Source organism: Lygodium microphyllum, chromosome 26, assembly GCF_053477565.2.
Source record: "Lygodium microphyllum isolate KBCC chromosome 26, Lygodium_microphyllum_v1.1.10, whole genome shotgun sequence".
Classification (NCBI taxonomy): Eukaryota; Viridiplantae; Streptophyta; class Polypodiopsida; order Schizaeales; family Lygodiaceae; genus Lygodium; species Lygodium microphyllum.
In genome coordinates this window covers 98,414,752-98,431,336 of record NC_141160.1, presented here as the reverse complement: position 1 = coordinate 98,431,336, position 16,585 = coordinate 98,414,752, and the positions used below count along the sequence as shown (strand labels likewise).

Sequence of the window (16,585 nt, the reverse complement as noted above, 5' to 3'; positions counted from 1 at the left end):
AACCCACTTAGCATAACTTATCACAACTTTTTCCTTAGACGCCCACTACATCCTCAGGGTCCTTTGCCTGTTACTATGGAATATCTGCCATGTGCATCACATGTGCTTAAACAACCTTGCATATTTGATTAGTAACTTAATCAAATGTTATCAGCAAGATTAAAGCATCTCAAAATTTCACGTCCTCATGATAAACCTCCCCCTCAAAATCCCTGCAATTGTCCCTGATTGCATTGCATTGTGCCAAAGGAAAAGCATACTGCACTAGAATTTCCACAAGGCATCATAGTCACAGCATTGCACATTCTTTTTCCAACCATGCTACATGCCCCAAACCTATAGAAAATTTTCCAGCCAGCATATACATAACATGAAACTGAAAATCAGTCCAAAACTGTTACTAAAAACTCATTGGATGCATCCATAACTCATGTTTTTCAACAACTGTTCTGGCTATCAACCATAGAATAGCATTAATTCAGCATAAAGCATGGCTAAAAATATCAATGCATTTACTAAAATGCTCTTGTCCATGGAACCAACTGTAAACCATTGAAAACCGAACATAATCTGATCATAAACTAATCACTTGTCGATCTGAGAACTAATCACAAACTGCTGCAAATGTGACCTGAAACTGATCACAAACTTATTGCAAAAGCTGGCAAGCAATCAATGCAAAAATTGATACAACACTGATCCCAAAAGTGACCATAAACAGTTCTCAAACTTTATCAAAACTGAGCTGAAATAGATCAGAATTTTTGTCTCAAAATTGAGGCAAAATTCATGTCAAATTTATCATAAGCTTATGCGAAAGTATAATTTCAGTGCCCAAGTGAAACTCATACTCATCTGCATACATCTCACAATGACTAGCACACTGAGTAGTGACATCATGGCAAATATGTTGTCAACACAATACCTTGGATGCATGCTAAATACATCCGAGATCCACTACATTCAAGAGCAGTCCGCAACTACCAGATTGGAACTGCTACATTCCTCTTGAGCATCAGGCAATGCTCTCCAAACCCCTGCTTTGTTGAATCTGACTAAGCCCAAACTACTAAAGTCCGCTCTAACTGAAAGGTATCGAGGTAAAGCTGCAACAACTGAGGATGGTCTGCCAAGCCATCCTCTTCCATCCATTTGGCATCCATTGGTGAATAATTCTGAAATTTCACTAAGTATCTCTCCTGGAAACTTTACCTTTGGCATTTCTTTCCTTAGGTGCCAAAATCTACTCGAGTACCAAAATCTCATCCAACTACTCCACCTCAAGCTGAATTTCAACATGCATATCCTCTGCTACATCGCCATGAAAATGCCTCAACAAACTAACATGAAAGGCATTGTGTATCCACCAATGTGGAGGTAGTTTCGACCGATATGCCACACCGTTGATCTTTTTCAACACCTAGAAGGACCCATAGTGTCTCATACTCAACTTCACACAGTCTTTCTCTTCCTTTCATCTTTTTCAGCCTTGCCTTTTCAAAACGGAGCAATACATAATCGCCCTCTACAAACTGCAAAGCACGTCTGTGACAATCGGCTGTCCTCTTTTGCTTTTCCTGTGATCTCTAAAGTGTATACTTTATCTTTGCATAGGTTGCATCTAAGTTTTCCACATCACGGTCAGCCTCAAAGATCTTATCCTTAGTTTACGAGATAGGTGGTATCTTCTTAACACCCTCAACCACCTCAAATGGAGCTTTGCCAGTGGAACTATACACGGTGGTGTTGTAAGCTAACTCAACTAGGGGCAAATACTGCTCCCACTATGTCTTGTGGTCTAAAACATAGCACCTCAAAAGATCTAACACTATGGAATTTGCTTCTTCAAAATGATCATTTGTCTACAGATGGAAGGATGATGAGAATTTCAGTGTGATACCCATATTCTCAAACAACCCCTTCAAAATAAACTAGTCATCCTAGGGCCTCGATCACTAATGATCGACTCTAGTATACCATGATACTTAAAGATGTGCTGCAAAAACAATTGTGCCATGTGATCAACCTTTATTTTCTTTCTCACCTGAATGAAATGGGCTTGTTTGCCAAACCTACAAATGATAGTCCATGTCCCATAATTCCCTATAGTTTTCCTAGGAAGCTCAAAAATAAAGTCCATTGTAATGCTCTACCAAAGTCTATCTGGAATAGGCAAGGGCTACAATCAACCTCGCATCTTTTGCCTATCATGCTTTACCTTCTGACACACAATGCATGTCCTCACAAACTATTCTGCATCATGCCTTAAAGGTGGTCAATAAAAAAAATGCTCCATTGCCTTGACCGTGGTATCAATACCTCTCTGCCCTGCATACGAAGGAGCATGACTTTCAGTGATAACTCTAGTTCTTAACTACTTTGTGACACACAGTCTTCCATGCATCATCAGAAATTCATCTCTTAGCACAAAGTGCCCACACCTCTTGCCATTGCAAAGCTGATCATAAACATTAGCAAAGTCTGAATTAGCAACATATTGCTCTTTCATGGCATCCAACTCAATGTAATAACTATACTGACGGCTGAAATTTATGGCTTACGTGACAGTGCATCAACCACAATATTCTTTTTACCATCAATATGTACAATCTGAAAATGAAGCATAGAGAGAAAATTTGCCTATCTCATATGCTTCTTTGATAACTTTGTTTGCATCAAAAAGTACCTTAAAGTCTGATAGTTTGTCTACACTGTAAAATCGGCCCCCAACAAATAATGTTTCCACATACACAGTGCATAAATTACAGCCAAGAGCTCTTTCTCATAGACCTACAAATTATTTTCTGTACCATGGAGAATTCAGCTCTCGTAAGCCACAACTCTGCCATCCTACATTAAAAACGGCCCCAATTTGGGGCTTCTTTCCTTTAAAATCTCCCTGATTTTCTAAATTTCCAGCTGCTGCCTATTGGGATAGCCCCTTGCAATGTGGCCCTCCTATTCACAAATAAAACATTTGTTTGCAGCCATCAATTCCCTATGCCAATGTTTTTGAGCCCCTTCTTTGCTGTTTTGGCCTCTTTACAAGTTAATTTTCAGATATGTCCCTTCTCTCAACCTTAAACAACGTTTTATTCTCCTTCTTCGCACTCTCTAGGAAGCTCAAATCATTCCCACACAACAAAGCATTGACTATAGCAATAGTCTCTACGTGCTAACACATGCTAGACACTGTGGATTTAATGCAAACATCCCTGATTCCTTTGCGTAGCCCACAAACATATTTTCCACTTGCTCATGACAGGGTATGGGGCGATTAGAAGTAATAGGCAGCATGCATCCCAAAACTTGGGCTGGTTTCAACATTAATGTTAAAGTTAACTTAAACACTATATGTTGATGTTAATAGTAACATTGGATATTAATGTCGACAAAATACACTAACATTAAATATTAACATCACATTTTAAGAACAGTCACTGATGCTTATCCAAGCACAAGGTCTTACCGGATGCCATTAATGGTCTCCACAGCCTCAAAGTGGCAACTTCCCAAGCTCTAGTTGTTAGCACCAATGCAGAAGCTTGTGCAAAAGCATCAGCCCAACATCATCCCCAACACGAGTCCCAGACAAGAAACATACCATGTCATTATATGTTTGAATATCCAAATGGGCATCAATAGCATTGTCACAGTTGTCATAAAGTCAATGGACATCACCCTCGAGCCTCGAAGCTAGCAGCAAACCAAGCCACACAACATCTCAAAAGCTAGTGTCCCATACCACGAATCCACACCACAATGCATCCATACACTGAGATGGTGTGGGTTGGTGCTATGGAACGCCAACCCCCGGGGTCATGACCCAGACTATTGCTTGCTCCTAGGCTCCCGTTTGGACATATGACTAGGAGGTGAGTCTGATGTCCACACCTTTTCATGGTGAGTTTGGGAATCAAGGAGCGCAAAAGAGGATAGCAGAAGAAGAAAAAACAGGCTGTATTTAATGCAAAACTAGATCCTTTTTTTTTCTAGGGGAAAATATGACAAGCAAGGGGATAGCTTTGTTTAGATGGTAAGGCAGTTTGCTCTGAAGGCCATTTAGAAAAAAATGAGATACAAATCTCATTCGATTCTCATACACCATGTTCATTCTGTCTGCCCATTCGATGGAGCGGCGAGCACAACCACCAACACTTCCTCTTTCTTTCTCTCTCTTTCTTCAACAAAAACCCTCTCTCTCATTTTGATCCAAAAGATGCTCTTATTTTGATCCAAAAGACGCTCTCATTTTGATCGAGAAGATGCTCTACTAGGACCACGCCCGAGGAGGCCACACCAAGGTCGGATTAGAGCCATTATCACGACACCGAAGACTCACCACCAGGCATATCAGTGAAGCAGCTAGGGACCGCATCATAGCTGAGATCATGTGCAGATCTTGAGATCAGCTGCCCATAGTCTCCACCACACTTTTATACATGGTTCAATCAGATCTGGTTCTCCTTTCCTTCCCTTTTCTTTTCTATCCATGGAACAACACTACACATGGTTCAACCCTAGTATAGTCCCATCGTATAGTTATTGTCAGTATTGTTTCATAGGCCACCCACTTATTTGTAATGTTATCTTTACCTTACTAATGAGATGACATTAGACATGGATGTACTCTGGATTTTGTCTCATAGGCCACATTGGCCTTATGTAGACATTAATTTTCTCTCTTTTTTTTCGTAAAAGGTAATTGTATTAGTTACGAAAAAAAGGTATAGGTTTACATGGTTACAAGATACACGATGGCTCTAAGCCATCGCATGTAATCTCTCTCTCTCTCTCTCTCTCTCTCTCTCTCTCTCTCTCTCTCTCTCTCTCTCTCTCTCTCTCTCGTAGAATCCCAGTACAAAGCCACGAAAAAGTTACACAAGTCATGGCAAAGACCCAGAGGAAATTGCCATATGCCAGGGAAGTAAGTCCTCCCGAGGGAGCAAGTCCGAGTGCCGAATGAGATCTATCTGCCAATGCAAGAGACCTTTAAGCCGGGCAATGTGTCTCAGTACATTAGAGGCGGAATCAAAAAGAAAGGCATTCCGAGTGGTCCAATTGTGCCAGCATCCCCAGTATCTCAAAAAGTGGAATAAGATCTTCATATGCAACTGTGGCGGTGTGGGGTTTTTCCGGCGTGCAAAAACCCAATCAAAAGGGGTTAGTGAGAACCCCACCACCGCACGCCAAATCTGTGACAAGAGCGACCAAATATTCTTAGCGAGCGGGCAAGAAAGAAATCGATGTCGGGGCGATTCCACAGTAGTGGTGCAGAAGAAACAATTGCCGTTCGAGATTCGACGCTTCGAAAGGGCCAAGGCAAGAGGAAGACCACCAATCATCACCCGCCAAAGAAAAACCTTACATTTGAAAGGTGTCTTATTCAACCAGCCCTCCATCACAGTTGCCTTCCACCATGACTGAGATTTCTACAATCCCCAGACAGTATTAGCTTTAACCCCCAGCCATTGATGATCCTTAATCAGAAGATGATACACCTGATTAGCAGTGGCCTTTTCCAGACTCAACCGCCCAACAAGGTCCTAGTCCTGCCAAGGACGATCCACAGCAAGGGCAGGAAAGGGTTGCCTGCTCTGAAGCACTAACAAGAGCTGTTCCCATAAATCACGGTATCCACGTGGGATTCTAAAAGTCTCCTAGCAGTACGAAACGATGTGAAGACATTACGACTGGCAAGGGTGGCATCCGCAACTGAAGTCACACCTAACCGGGCCATGCGGTTAAATTTTGGTCTGAGCTCATGTTTGTCTTCCCATGAAAGTAATCTCGAGACTGCCAACAATTCCAGTTGAAAGGAGTTAGTATGCAAGCGGTCCTCTGTTGGATGCCAACGCGCCTTTTGAAGCACCACTTTCCAGGAGTCAACCAAATGCAGTAATAACAGAGAGGAGGACGGACTCAAAAACCGAGAGTCTGCATTAAGGACATGCCACCAGGAGCTCCGAAGTTGTGTATTACCATGCCGAAGCCCGCTATCCTCAAGAAAATAACGGGCTATAATGACCCACGGGTGATGATCCCCACACATGGTGCGAAAAAGAGACCAACGAAGTGCCAGCATATGAGTTTCGGCATCCAAAATAGCTCCACTACCCAGGCGTTTGGGGGTACATGCATGTGACCACGAAATCCACGAAATACCTGCGTACAATGAATCCTTCTTCCATAACATGAAACGAATGGGATGAGTGAGAGCCTTCAAAGTAGTAGGAGACTAGGGCAGCAATGGCAAGAAATATGTGAGCATTGGCAGCATAATTGTCTAAGCCACTTTGAGGCGGACATGGAAGGGCCACGCTTGCGACTTCCAATACATAAACTTAGCTGCCAGTTTCTGTGAAATCCACTCCACGAGTTGCTTTGGCCGAACATCAACACCCAACGGATACCCAAGATGCCTGACAATGGAGCCACGGGGAACAACCTGACCCTGCCAGCCCAATGACTGTAAATCAAACTCCGTGCAACTGAGAAGGGCAGATTTGAAGGCATTGATAAGAAGACCAGAGTTAATTTTCTCTCTCTCTCTCTCTCTCTCTTATTGTCTCCTGCTGGACACCAGTTGACAAAAAGAGAATCTCTCTTAAAAATCTTAATTTTTCTTTAGTTTCAGCTCCATCTTGTTCTATCTCCACAACTATCTCATTCTCTCTTTACAATTGTCTTATTCTCTCTCCATGATGCTTAGCATTCATAGCCATGTTTATGCTAGCATTGGATACTCATGTTAAGATTAAAATGAATACTAACATTAAATGTTAAAGTGATGATAGCATTTAATGTTACATTAACATTAAAAGTAATATTAACACTAACATTACAGATTAAATCAATAGAAATTACTATCAACCAAAACTCTGATGCTTACCCAGGCCACAAGGTTTCAACTTCCGACATCAATCTACCATAGCCCTAGAGTGGCAACTCCCCGAACTCCGATCATCAGAACCACCCAAAATTCTTATGCACAAGTATCACTCAACACAAAACCCGAGCACAAGTACAAAAGCACCTTGCTATCGTACCCCCCATGTGCAACACATGCCTCCTATGCATGCCCCTCTTGCCAACAATATCCCATACCACCCTTAACAAAATAAAGTGATACGTGTCAAGTGTGAACCATCACGGTTCCATGAGCAAAAGTGGTTTTGTGCACATCATCAGATCTCACATCCAGTTTTGCAAGTTGATGCTCTAATACCAACGAAACCTTCTCCTTGGATCCAACCTGCACACAAGACACAACGCAAGCCAAACTCACCAAGACACCCATGATGCCATCTCAAGAAGTGTGATCAGAATTTGGGGCCTAGGACTTGGTATTCAGCAGCTGAAATTTGAGCATTTTAAAGAACTCCAAGAGGCCAGTCAATTAACATTGAATTTGAGGTCAATTTTGTCTCTCAAGGAGTAGAGTGAAGGCCAATCCCCAAGCATACCACAGGGAAAATTGGTTTGAAGGCTCGTTGGTCATTTGTTATAGCAAGAGGCATTTGGAGAGAACTACCACAAGGGGCACCAATTTTGGGGCCAACACATTGTCCATCATCCAAGATTAAGTGGTAATGTTGCATTTTCTGTTTATGTGAATTTTAATCTTGCTGTAATCAGTGTAAATTAGGTCACTACCACTGTTTCCCCAAAAGGAAGGCTGGTTTCAGTTTCCTTGTTACCTTTGACTGCAAGGTGTAGCCATGCTAAAGACCTCCAAGATGTGTCCACTATAGAGACCCTCCTGAGAATTTGGACAAAGAGCATCCATACTCTCCACAAGAGATCAAAGAGGCTGCAAGGTGACTCTTGAGAGAACGAGGAGAAGGAGAGATGAAATCTTGCAAATTCCAACACTTTCTTTCACCTAGCCCCTCAGATGGTCTAGCTTTTATGGCCCATTAGATTGGTTCATCACACAACCATTGTATTTAGGGTCGTTTATACTCTGTATTTTACCTTTGGCGGGGGACCGGGGGGGGGGGGGGGGGGGGGGGGGGGTGGGTGTGGGGGGTGGTGTCAGAGTGCAGCGGTGCGGAAGCGTAGGACTGAGAGAGAGAGAACGCAGAGAGAGAAGGGAGAGAAAGAGACAGTGGACGATGAAGATCTGCTGTATAAAGAATGCTGAATACAAAGATATACACGGGCGCAGTGCGCTGGACTGCGTGTCTCCACCTCGACGATGCGACCTGCTGTCCACCTCGAAGTCTGCTGCAGTTTGCACTGTCTGCTGTCTGAAATCTGTGAACAGAGACAGAAATCTGCACGGCACCGGTCTGTAATCTGCGACAGAGAAGAGTGTCCAAACTGCTGGAGACGTCGGGTACTTATAGCCGAGATCTGCCAGAAATAGGGCGCCAGAAATGCCCAGTCGGCTGCCGACTGCCTGCTGCAGGGTCGGACTGCCACATGGCAGTCCGACTGTGCAGTCCGACTGCATGCAGTCCGACTGGACTGCACCAGGCTGAAACCTGCCTGGCTGTGATCTCTCTAACACCCCCTCTCAGAGCCTGGGCAGGGCAGAAGCCTGAGGGATCTGGAATGTTGCCGAAGTAGAGCCTGAGGAAGCGCCTTCGTAAACAAATCCGCAAGATTATCCTCCGTCTTGCAATACTCCACAGTGATGGTCTCATCCAAAAGCTTTTCTCGGATGAAGTGGTACTGGATCTCAATGTGCTTCGTCCAGGCATGAAAAACAGGATTCCTCGCCAAGGAAATGCAACTTTCATTGTCACATCGCAGCAATGTAGGACGAGTCTGGGGACACCCAAGCTCCTCCAACAATCTCCGAAGCCACGCAACCTCACATGTGGTAGAAGACGCGGCCCGATACTCCACCTCAGTAGACGAAAGGGCTACCGTGGGCTGCTTCTTGCTACTCCATGAAATAACACTTGCACCCAAAGTAAAGCAGTAACCTGTTGTAGACCGCCTGTGGTCCACGTCACCGGCCCAATCCGAGTCGCTCCAACCTGCAAGTACAAGATCTGACCCATCTGTCCCTGCGGGGTAATGAATCCCCAAATCAGACGTCCCCCTCAGATACCGAAGTATCCTCTGAGCAGCCTGCCAATGCACCGTCTTAGGTTCACTCATGAACCCTGCCAAGAGCCCAACAGCAAAACATAGATCAACCCTCGTGCTGAGAAGCCAAATCAAAGACCCTATCAACTGTCGATAGCGGGACGCATCCGCCAAAGGAGAAGCTGAATGGGAAGTGGCCTTCCAGTTCGGATCCATAGGAGTAGAGAGGGCCCGACAATCTTCCATCTCAAAAGACACCAAGAGCTCCTGTACATATCTCTGTTGGGAGAGAAAGATCCCCCTCTGAGACTGATAAATCTCATGGCCTAAAAAGAAATGGAGTAGCCCCAAATCCGTCATCTCAAACGTCCGATGTAAAGCTGACTTTGTCTCCTGGACCTGCTGTGCAGCATCACCTGTGACAATCAAATCATCAACATATAATACAAAAAGCACACAACCATCCTCAGAAGTGTGAACATACAGCTGCGGATCGGCCTTGGACCGCCGATATCCCAACTGAGACTGGAGGAACGAATCAATCTTCTCGTTCCAAGCTCGCGGGGCCTACTTGAGGCCATACAGGGCCTTCTTCAGCCTGTAGACTTTCCCATCTGAAGAACCAAAGCCAGGAGGCTGCTCTACGTAGATCTCCTCCTTCAAATCACCATTCAGGAAGGCCGACTTCACATCCAACTGATAAACAGGCCATCTCCGATGGCCAGCCAAAGCAAGAACAGCTCTAATGGTTGCCATACGAGCTGTGGGGGCAAAGGTGTCATGACAGTCAATTCCTGGGCGCTGGGCAAAACCCTTAGCAACAAGGCGAGCCTTGTGCTTATCCAAAGTACCATCACTGAGATATTTGGTCTTGAAGACCCACTTGACTCCAATCACCTTCTTCTTCGGGGGGCGTGGCACAAGTGACCAAGTGCCATTCCTCTCAATAGCCTCCAACTCAGCTTCCATAGCTTTCTTCCATGGGGCGGACTGTAAAGCCTCCTTCACGGAGGTGGGCTCGCGATCCTGCATAACACGGGACATCAAACAATAATTGGAGCAAACAAGCTCCGAAGAATGCGCCTGGTGCCTCCGTGACCGCCGCGGACCATCCTGTGGTCCCCACTCCTCAGGAACCCCCTCGATCCCTGAATCACGGAGTGTGTCACGGACCCAGCGAGGAGGAGGCCGAACCTCCCCTCGTCGTTCTCCAGCAGTAGAAGACTCTGGAATGTCCACCGGTGGTAACTCCTCAGAAGGGTCCGGTGGAACAATAGACTCTGTGTCAGAAACAGAATCATAATCAAAAGGCACGGGCTCCAGTGGAACTGTAGAAGGAGCCCAACTCTCCCCTGGATCTCTAAGAACGGGGTGCTCCTCACCCGTTGAAGAAGCCGGAACCTCCACAAACCGCACATCACGGCTAGTATATACATCCCACTTGACGGGATCATACAGTCGGTAGCCTTGGGACTGGGAGCTGTAGCCAACAAATACCTGTTTTCGGGAAGCCGCTTCAAACTTATCACGGTGAGCCTTGGGAATGTGAACATAGGCATCACACCCAAAGACTCAAAAGTAAGAAACATCTGGCTTCGTCCCAAAATAAGCCTCAAATGGAGTCATCCCTTCCACGGCCGAAGTAGGGGATCGATTAAGGATGTGGACTGCAGTAGCCACAGCCTCGGCCCACAGAACCTGAGGGGTCTGTCGGTGCTCCATCATGGTGCGCGCCATCTCGATCACACTGTGGTTCTTCTGTTCTAGAATACCATTTTCTTGAGGAGTATGGGTATTGGCAAACTCCTGGTGAATTCCTCTATCTGCACAAAACCGAGCAAATTCATTAGACACAAATTCACCTCCCTTGTCGGATCGCAAGGTCTTCAACTTTCGGCCTGAGCGGTTCTCCTCAAAGAGAAGCCAATCCTTGAACTGCGAGAAAGCTTTTGACTTTAGTGCCAAAAAATAGGCCCATGTCATCCTGTTGTAGTCATCCACGATCAGCATGAAGTACGAGCTCCCACCCAGGGACTCATTCCTCATAGGGCCACATAGATCCGTAGATACTAGCTCCATCGATGAAGTAGACCGCCGCGAAGCTGTGTGGGGAATGGCATCCCTATGCTGCTTCCCCCGTATGCAGGAGACACATGGCTGCTGGCTCACCACTATATCCGGCAACCCTCGAACAAGCTGTCCACGTGACGCCCTCCGAAGATAGTCATAGTTCAGGTGACCAAACCGAGCATGCCATAACTCAGACTGTGACTGTGAGGTAAGAAGAAGAGTAGAGAGGGCAGTGGAAGACTTCAGTTTGTAAATGCCGTTCTCCTCATATCCAGATGATAGAACCTTTCTCGATTCATGATCAAGGACTCGCACAGTAGAACTGTCAAACTCCACCAAAAGACCAAGGGAGCAAATCTTATGAACTGAAAGGAGATGGTACCCTAATCCTGGTACATGCAAAACCTCTGAGGTATGGGTGCCACCTCGGCCATCCGGAATAAGCTGCATCTTACCCCGACCTGCAATAGAAACTGAAGAGCTGTCTCCAATGAGAACCTGCCCACGCGAAGGTCGCAGCTGGGCAACACCATCTGATGAAGGAGTCATGTGCCATGAGGCACCACTATCAACAATCCACTCGCGAGCTTGGGGAGCCGTCATCGCAGCATCAGAAGCATTCGGTGAAGCGTCCTCAATGATAACTAGATGTAGAAATGCAGCAGATGAGGGTGCAGATGAGGGTGCAGCCACCGCTCCAGAATCCTTGGTATCCTTCTTCTTGGTGTCCTTCGTGTCTTTGTCAGGGCAATCCTTCTTCCAATGGCCAGTCTTTCCACAAATGTGACATGTGGAGTCTTTGTCCTTGTCCTTCTTGGACTTGTTATCCCCCTTCTTCTTCTTTTGGTCCTTCCCCTTCTTCTGAGAGGCTTGACCTGTCAACACCTCCGTCTTGGAAGCATTCTGTCCCTTTAACTGTTCCTCTTGGTCCGAGACCATAGGAACCAACTCTTCCCACCGAAGAGTAGACTCTCGCCCAGAAGCAATGAGGGCAGAGTAAAATGCACCGAATCGTGGCGGCAACTGGGACAGTAGTGTGATCGCCATGTCTTCCGAGGAGATCGGCTTCCCCGCATTCTGAACCTGCATCTGTAGCTGCCTTAGCTTGTCAATGTGTTCCCTTAGCGAAGAAGACTTATTGACGGACAAAGTCCCCATCTGTACCTCCAAAGAAACCCTCTTCATCAGGGTCATCCGATTGTACATTTGATCAAGCTCCAGCCATATCTCACGAGCCACCGTCAAGTGCTCGATGTGAGCGATCACGGCTGTAGTGCATGATAGAAAGAGAAAGGATCGAATCCTGGCATTCAGTTTGTCCCAATGAGACTGGGCCCTGGCCAACTCCGCACGAGCATCGGAAGAGAGTTTGGACTCATCTCTTACCGAAGGCCGGTCAATCTCCTCCTGTACCAACTCCGCCAAATCATAGGACTCAAGGATGGCCAACATCATAACGCGCCATATGCGGTAGTTGTCGCCGTCGAGCTTCTGATCTATAGGAAGAGCCGGTAAGACAGGCACCTTCCGGTCCATAATCGCCTGGAATTCCAAGTCCATCTCTGTAGACATCTTCACCTGCAATGCCTTCTCAAACGCAAAAGCAGCCCCCTCTGACTGGGTAAACTCAGCCTGCTAAGGCTCTTCCGCGTCCTGAAGCTTCTTCACCCGCCGGAGGCGATGAAAAAGCAAAACCTGCACTTTTAGGTTGAAAACTCAAACTTCCTCCGCGTCAAACAGCAGTAAACAGCAGCAAATCCACCACCTGTACTCCTTTCCTGTGCGCCCACACTCGTTTCAGCCTTGTTCCAAGGCGCAGCCCTCCTGTCTGCCCTTAAACGCAAAAAAACGCAAATTTGTGTCGCGATGGAAACTCCACTTCAGGTTGATTCTGCGCTCAGTCAGCCCTCAAACACTGCTCTGATACCATGTCAGAGTGCAGCGGTGCGGAAGCGTAGGACTGAGAGAGAGAACGCAGAGAGAGAAGGGAGAGAAAGAGACAGTGGACGATGAAGATCTGCTGTATAAAGAATGCTGAATACAAAGATATACACGGGCGCAGTGCGCTGGACTGCGTGTCTCCACCTCGACGATGCGACCTGCTGTCCACCTCGAAGTCTGCTGCAGTCTGCACTGTCTGCTGTCTGAAATCTGTGAACAGAGACAGAAATCTGCACGGCACCGGTCTGTAATCTGCGACAGAGAAGAGTGGCCAGACTGCTGGAGACGTCGGGTATTTATAGCCGAGATCTGCCAGAAATGCCCAGTCGGCTGCATTAAATGCAAATGCAGCCGACTGCCTGCTGCAGGGTCGGACTGCCACGTGGCAGTCCGACTGTGCAGTCCGACTGGACTGCACCAGGCTGAAACCTGCCTGGCTGTGATCTCTCTAACGGGGGGGGGGGGGGGGGCTAGGAGGTGCTATTAATAGAATCTTTCCTTTCTCAGAAAAAAGAATGATCACACTGAGATTCAAACAGTATGAGGGGGCAAGATGCCTTCATGGACACTTGGGATTTGCACCCTTCCTTCCTTAGCCAGGATTTGATAAGGTTTGGCTTGCAAACAACTAGATGGGCTTTTTTTCCCCTTGTACCTAACATATTTCCCTGAAAGCAGCAGCCTTCGAGCTATCTATTTCCTATGCCTATGTTCTTTCTTGGAAAATGAAAAGAAAGAGAGATTTTTTGCTGTGGCTAGTTGTTACTTTGTATGCTTGTTTCTTATTGCAATTTTAGTAGTTTCTTTACAAGAGGGCTCACTAACTGCTTGAAAAGTACACTCAAAATTTCTTGCCCAAACCATGTATGCACTCAGTATGGCTTTGGATCTGTCGACTACTGTTTTTGGGCACAAGTTGTGATGCTGTCATGCTAAGCCATGGCTTGGCACATCAACCTTGGATGGATACTAGCCTATGATATTCCAACACCCAGTTTTTACAAGGTCTTCTCTCACAAATTGACCCATGCTATATCACATTTCCCTTCCTCAAGGTGGGATCTTAATCTCAATGTTACAACCTAAAGTATTTGGACATCTCATTGCTATCTCACACCCACTAATTAGGATCTACTGATTAATGGCCTATGTACATTGAATGCTTCAGCATTGACCAAAAGTATCCAGAAATCCTTAGGCATCAGTCAAAAGTATCCCACAACCCTACTTTTCCCCACAATGGCTCTTTCCTCTTGACCCATTCCCTATCCAGCATTTGCCATAGGTGATCCACTAAAAAAAGAAGGCTCAGCTGGCCCTTCTCTTTGCCATCACTTATCTAGAGCCTTTATATATGTGCCAGCTACCCAGCAGAGAGGTCAGTGAAGGGTGTACTAGTGCTTTCTGTTTCTTTTAGAGTTTACACAGTGTTGATTTTTAAGTGATTGAAGACTTTTTCTCCTCTTTTCTTTTTGTGTGTGTCACCTATCTGCTGGTTTAGTTGCCTCACCATTTAGCAGTTCCAAAAGAAGAGTTGAGGACATCCAATTTTGAGGTATTTCTTTCTTTCTTTTTTCCAAATAGTCCTGAAAAAGAGACTAATGATTTTTCTTCCTCTCTCATATTCTCTTTTAAATCAAATATGAATGAATAAGGACAAGCCCCTTGGATTTATTGATAGAATTTTTTCTCTTCTCTGAAAAACAAAAGGGCATGCCCCTTCGAAATTTGTTTGATCTTAGAAGCTCATGCCGATATTTTCAACCAGAATATATCTACATTGATTTGAGCAAATATCATTATTATCCAATTGATTTCATAGTCACCAATGGCTCATATCAAAACAAATGCTACGAAGAAAAAAATGCCTGTCTTGCAGCTTTTAGCCTTGTGCCCAAATCCGAATTGGCACACACTTCCTGTCAAAACAAATCAGCAAAGCACTCTTTAATGATATGCAAAACACAGAAGAGAACATCTCCATTCACATTTTAGCATTGAACAAGGATATATTTGCATAGTGGGATATGAAGAACAGGTTACAGCATCTTACAACTTTTGATGCTAATTGAGAACTTGTGTTTCTTTGGTAACTAACATATCATCTGCAATTTTAGTGCCAATGAATACCAAGATTTCTCTACTGATTCTTTTATACAGAGATGTATTCTTGCTCATGCTGCCCACCAGTGTCCTTTTGTCTTAAGAATAATTCCTCCTAGAATGCCCAGAATTACGGTCCATTCACATTTTTACATTGAACAAGAATGTCTTTGCATGGTGGAATATGAAGAACAGAAACTTGCAAATTCCGATGGTATTATAACTTCTGATGCTAATAGGGAACATGTGTTTTCTTTAATAACTAACATATCATCTGCAGTCAATGAATATCACAATTTCTCTACTGATTCTTTCATATACAAAGATGTGCCCTTGCTCATGCTGCCCACCGTGTGTCCTTTTGTCTTCAGAAAGATTCCTCCTAGGGTGCACAAGGAATTATCTTTGCCAATCCATCTTATACCCCTGACAGCAGCACTCATTATGGCACTAGAACCCTTTTGATGCATGCAGCCTCATAGTCTCAGAATATATAGGCACACATCCAGCACTAAAAAGGATCTGAGAGATGAATTGGTAAGAATAAATGCAGCTACAGTGGGATGTGAATTTCAGATGCTAAAGAACAGCAGCTCACTCCTGACACTGTTTTTGAAACATGCGTTTTCCTTTAGAAACAATATAATCTTAAATCTGCAATGTAAGAAACGCCCAATGAATATGAGGACTTCTCTAATGCCTTTTTGCTCTTAGATGTGGTATTGATCATGCTAAGGACAACTTGCCTGCAAATCACTTGAGAGTATCATTTTCATGAACCCCCCAACAATGATACTATCGCAACCACCCACAATACATCACTTGCTTTTAGAATGATTCATTAGCATTAAAAATGACATTTTTTGGTAATCATTATGCTCTTATAAATGTAGAGCTCATGTAAGTCCTCTGAGGGCATTTAAGTCTAATTAAGATTATTTTTGTATGCTAATGAATCATTATAAAGCAAATTATCACAGCCCTATGCTAATAGGAGCACCATCTCTCAGCAGAGAGGATCTCCCAATGCTTGTTAGATTTGCAGCTGCCATTATCAGAGACTGGAGGTCCATATCTTTGGGCCTGCACAGTTAACACCAGGGACCAGTGAAGAGAAGATGAGGTAGGCTAAGTTTATACTTTGCCTTGGGATATTTTGTCCAGAAGAGGAATTGTTCTTTTATTTGGGAAAAAGGAAATGACATGTCTCAATGAATCTCCACAAAGACATCATTTGAGAATGTGGCCTTTTGGAGCAAGCAAATGGAGTACCTTCCATAATGTTCTGCATATGTAGATTGGTAGTAGCTATAGCAAGGCTTCTAATCAAACGGTGGTGATGCTTCAGTTAAACATAGACTAGGCATATGAACATGATATATGGTCATTTCTGACGAACTAATGCAAGGTTTGATTTTGGTTGTTTATA

General features: G+C 44.8%; 1 protein-coding gene across 2 annotated transcripts in view; it reads right to left on the bottom strand.

The window, feature by feature from the left end:
- Positions 1–16,585, bottom strand: part of LOC148013588 (uncharacterized) — a 149,847-nt gene that overhangs the window by 122,628 nt on the left and 10,634 nt on the right. For both annotated transcript variants that reach the window (XM_087668511.1, XM_087668510.1), the window contains exons 3-4: positions 14,922–14,972; positions 14,564–14,639 (exon numbers count right to left, since the gene is read on the bottom strand). In XM_087668511.1, the coding sequence (XP_087524637.1) occupies positions 14,564–14,639; positions 14,922–14,972 (127 nt within the window). The remainder of the gene's footprint in view (positions 1–14,563; positions 14,640–14,921; positions 14,973–16,585) is intronic.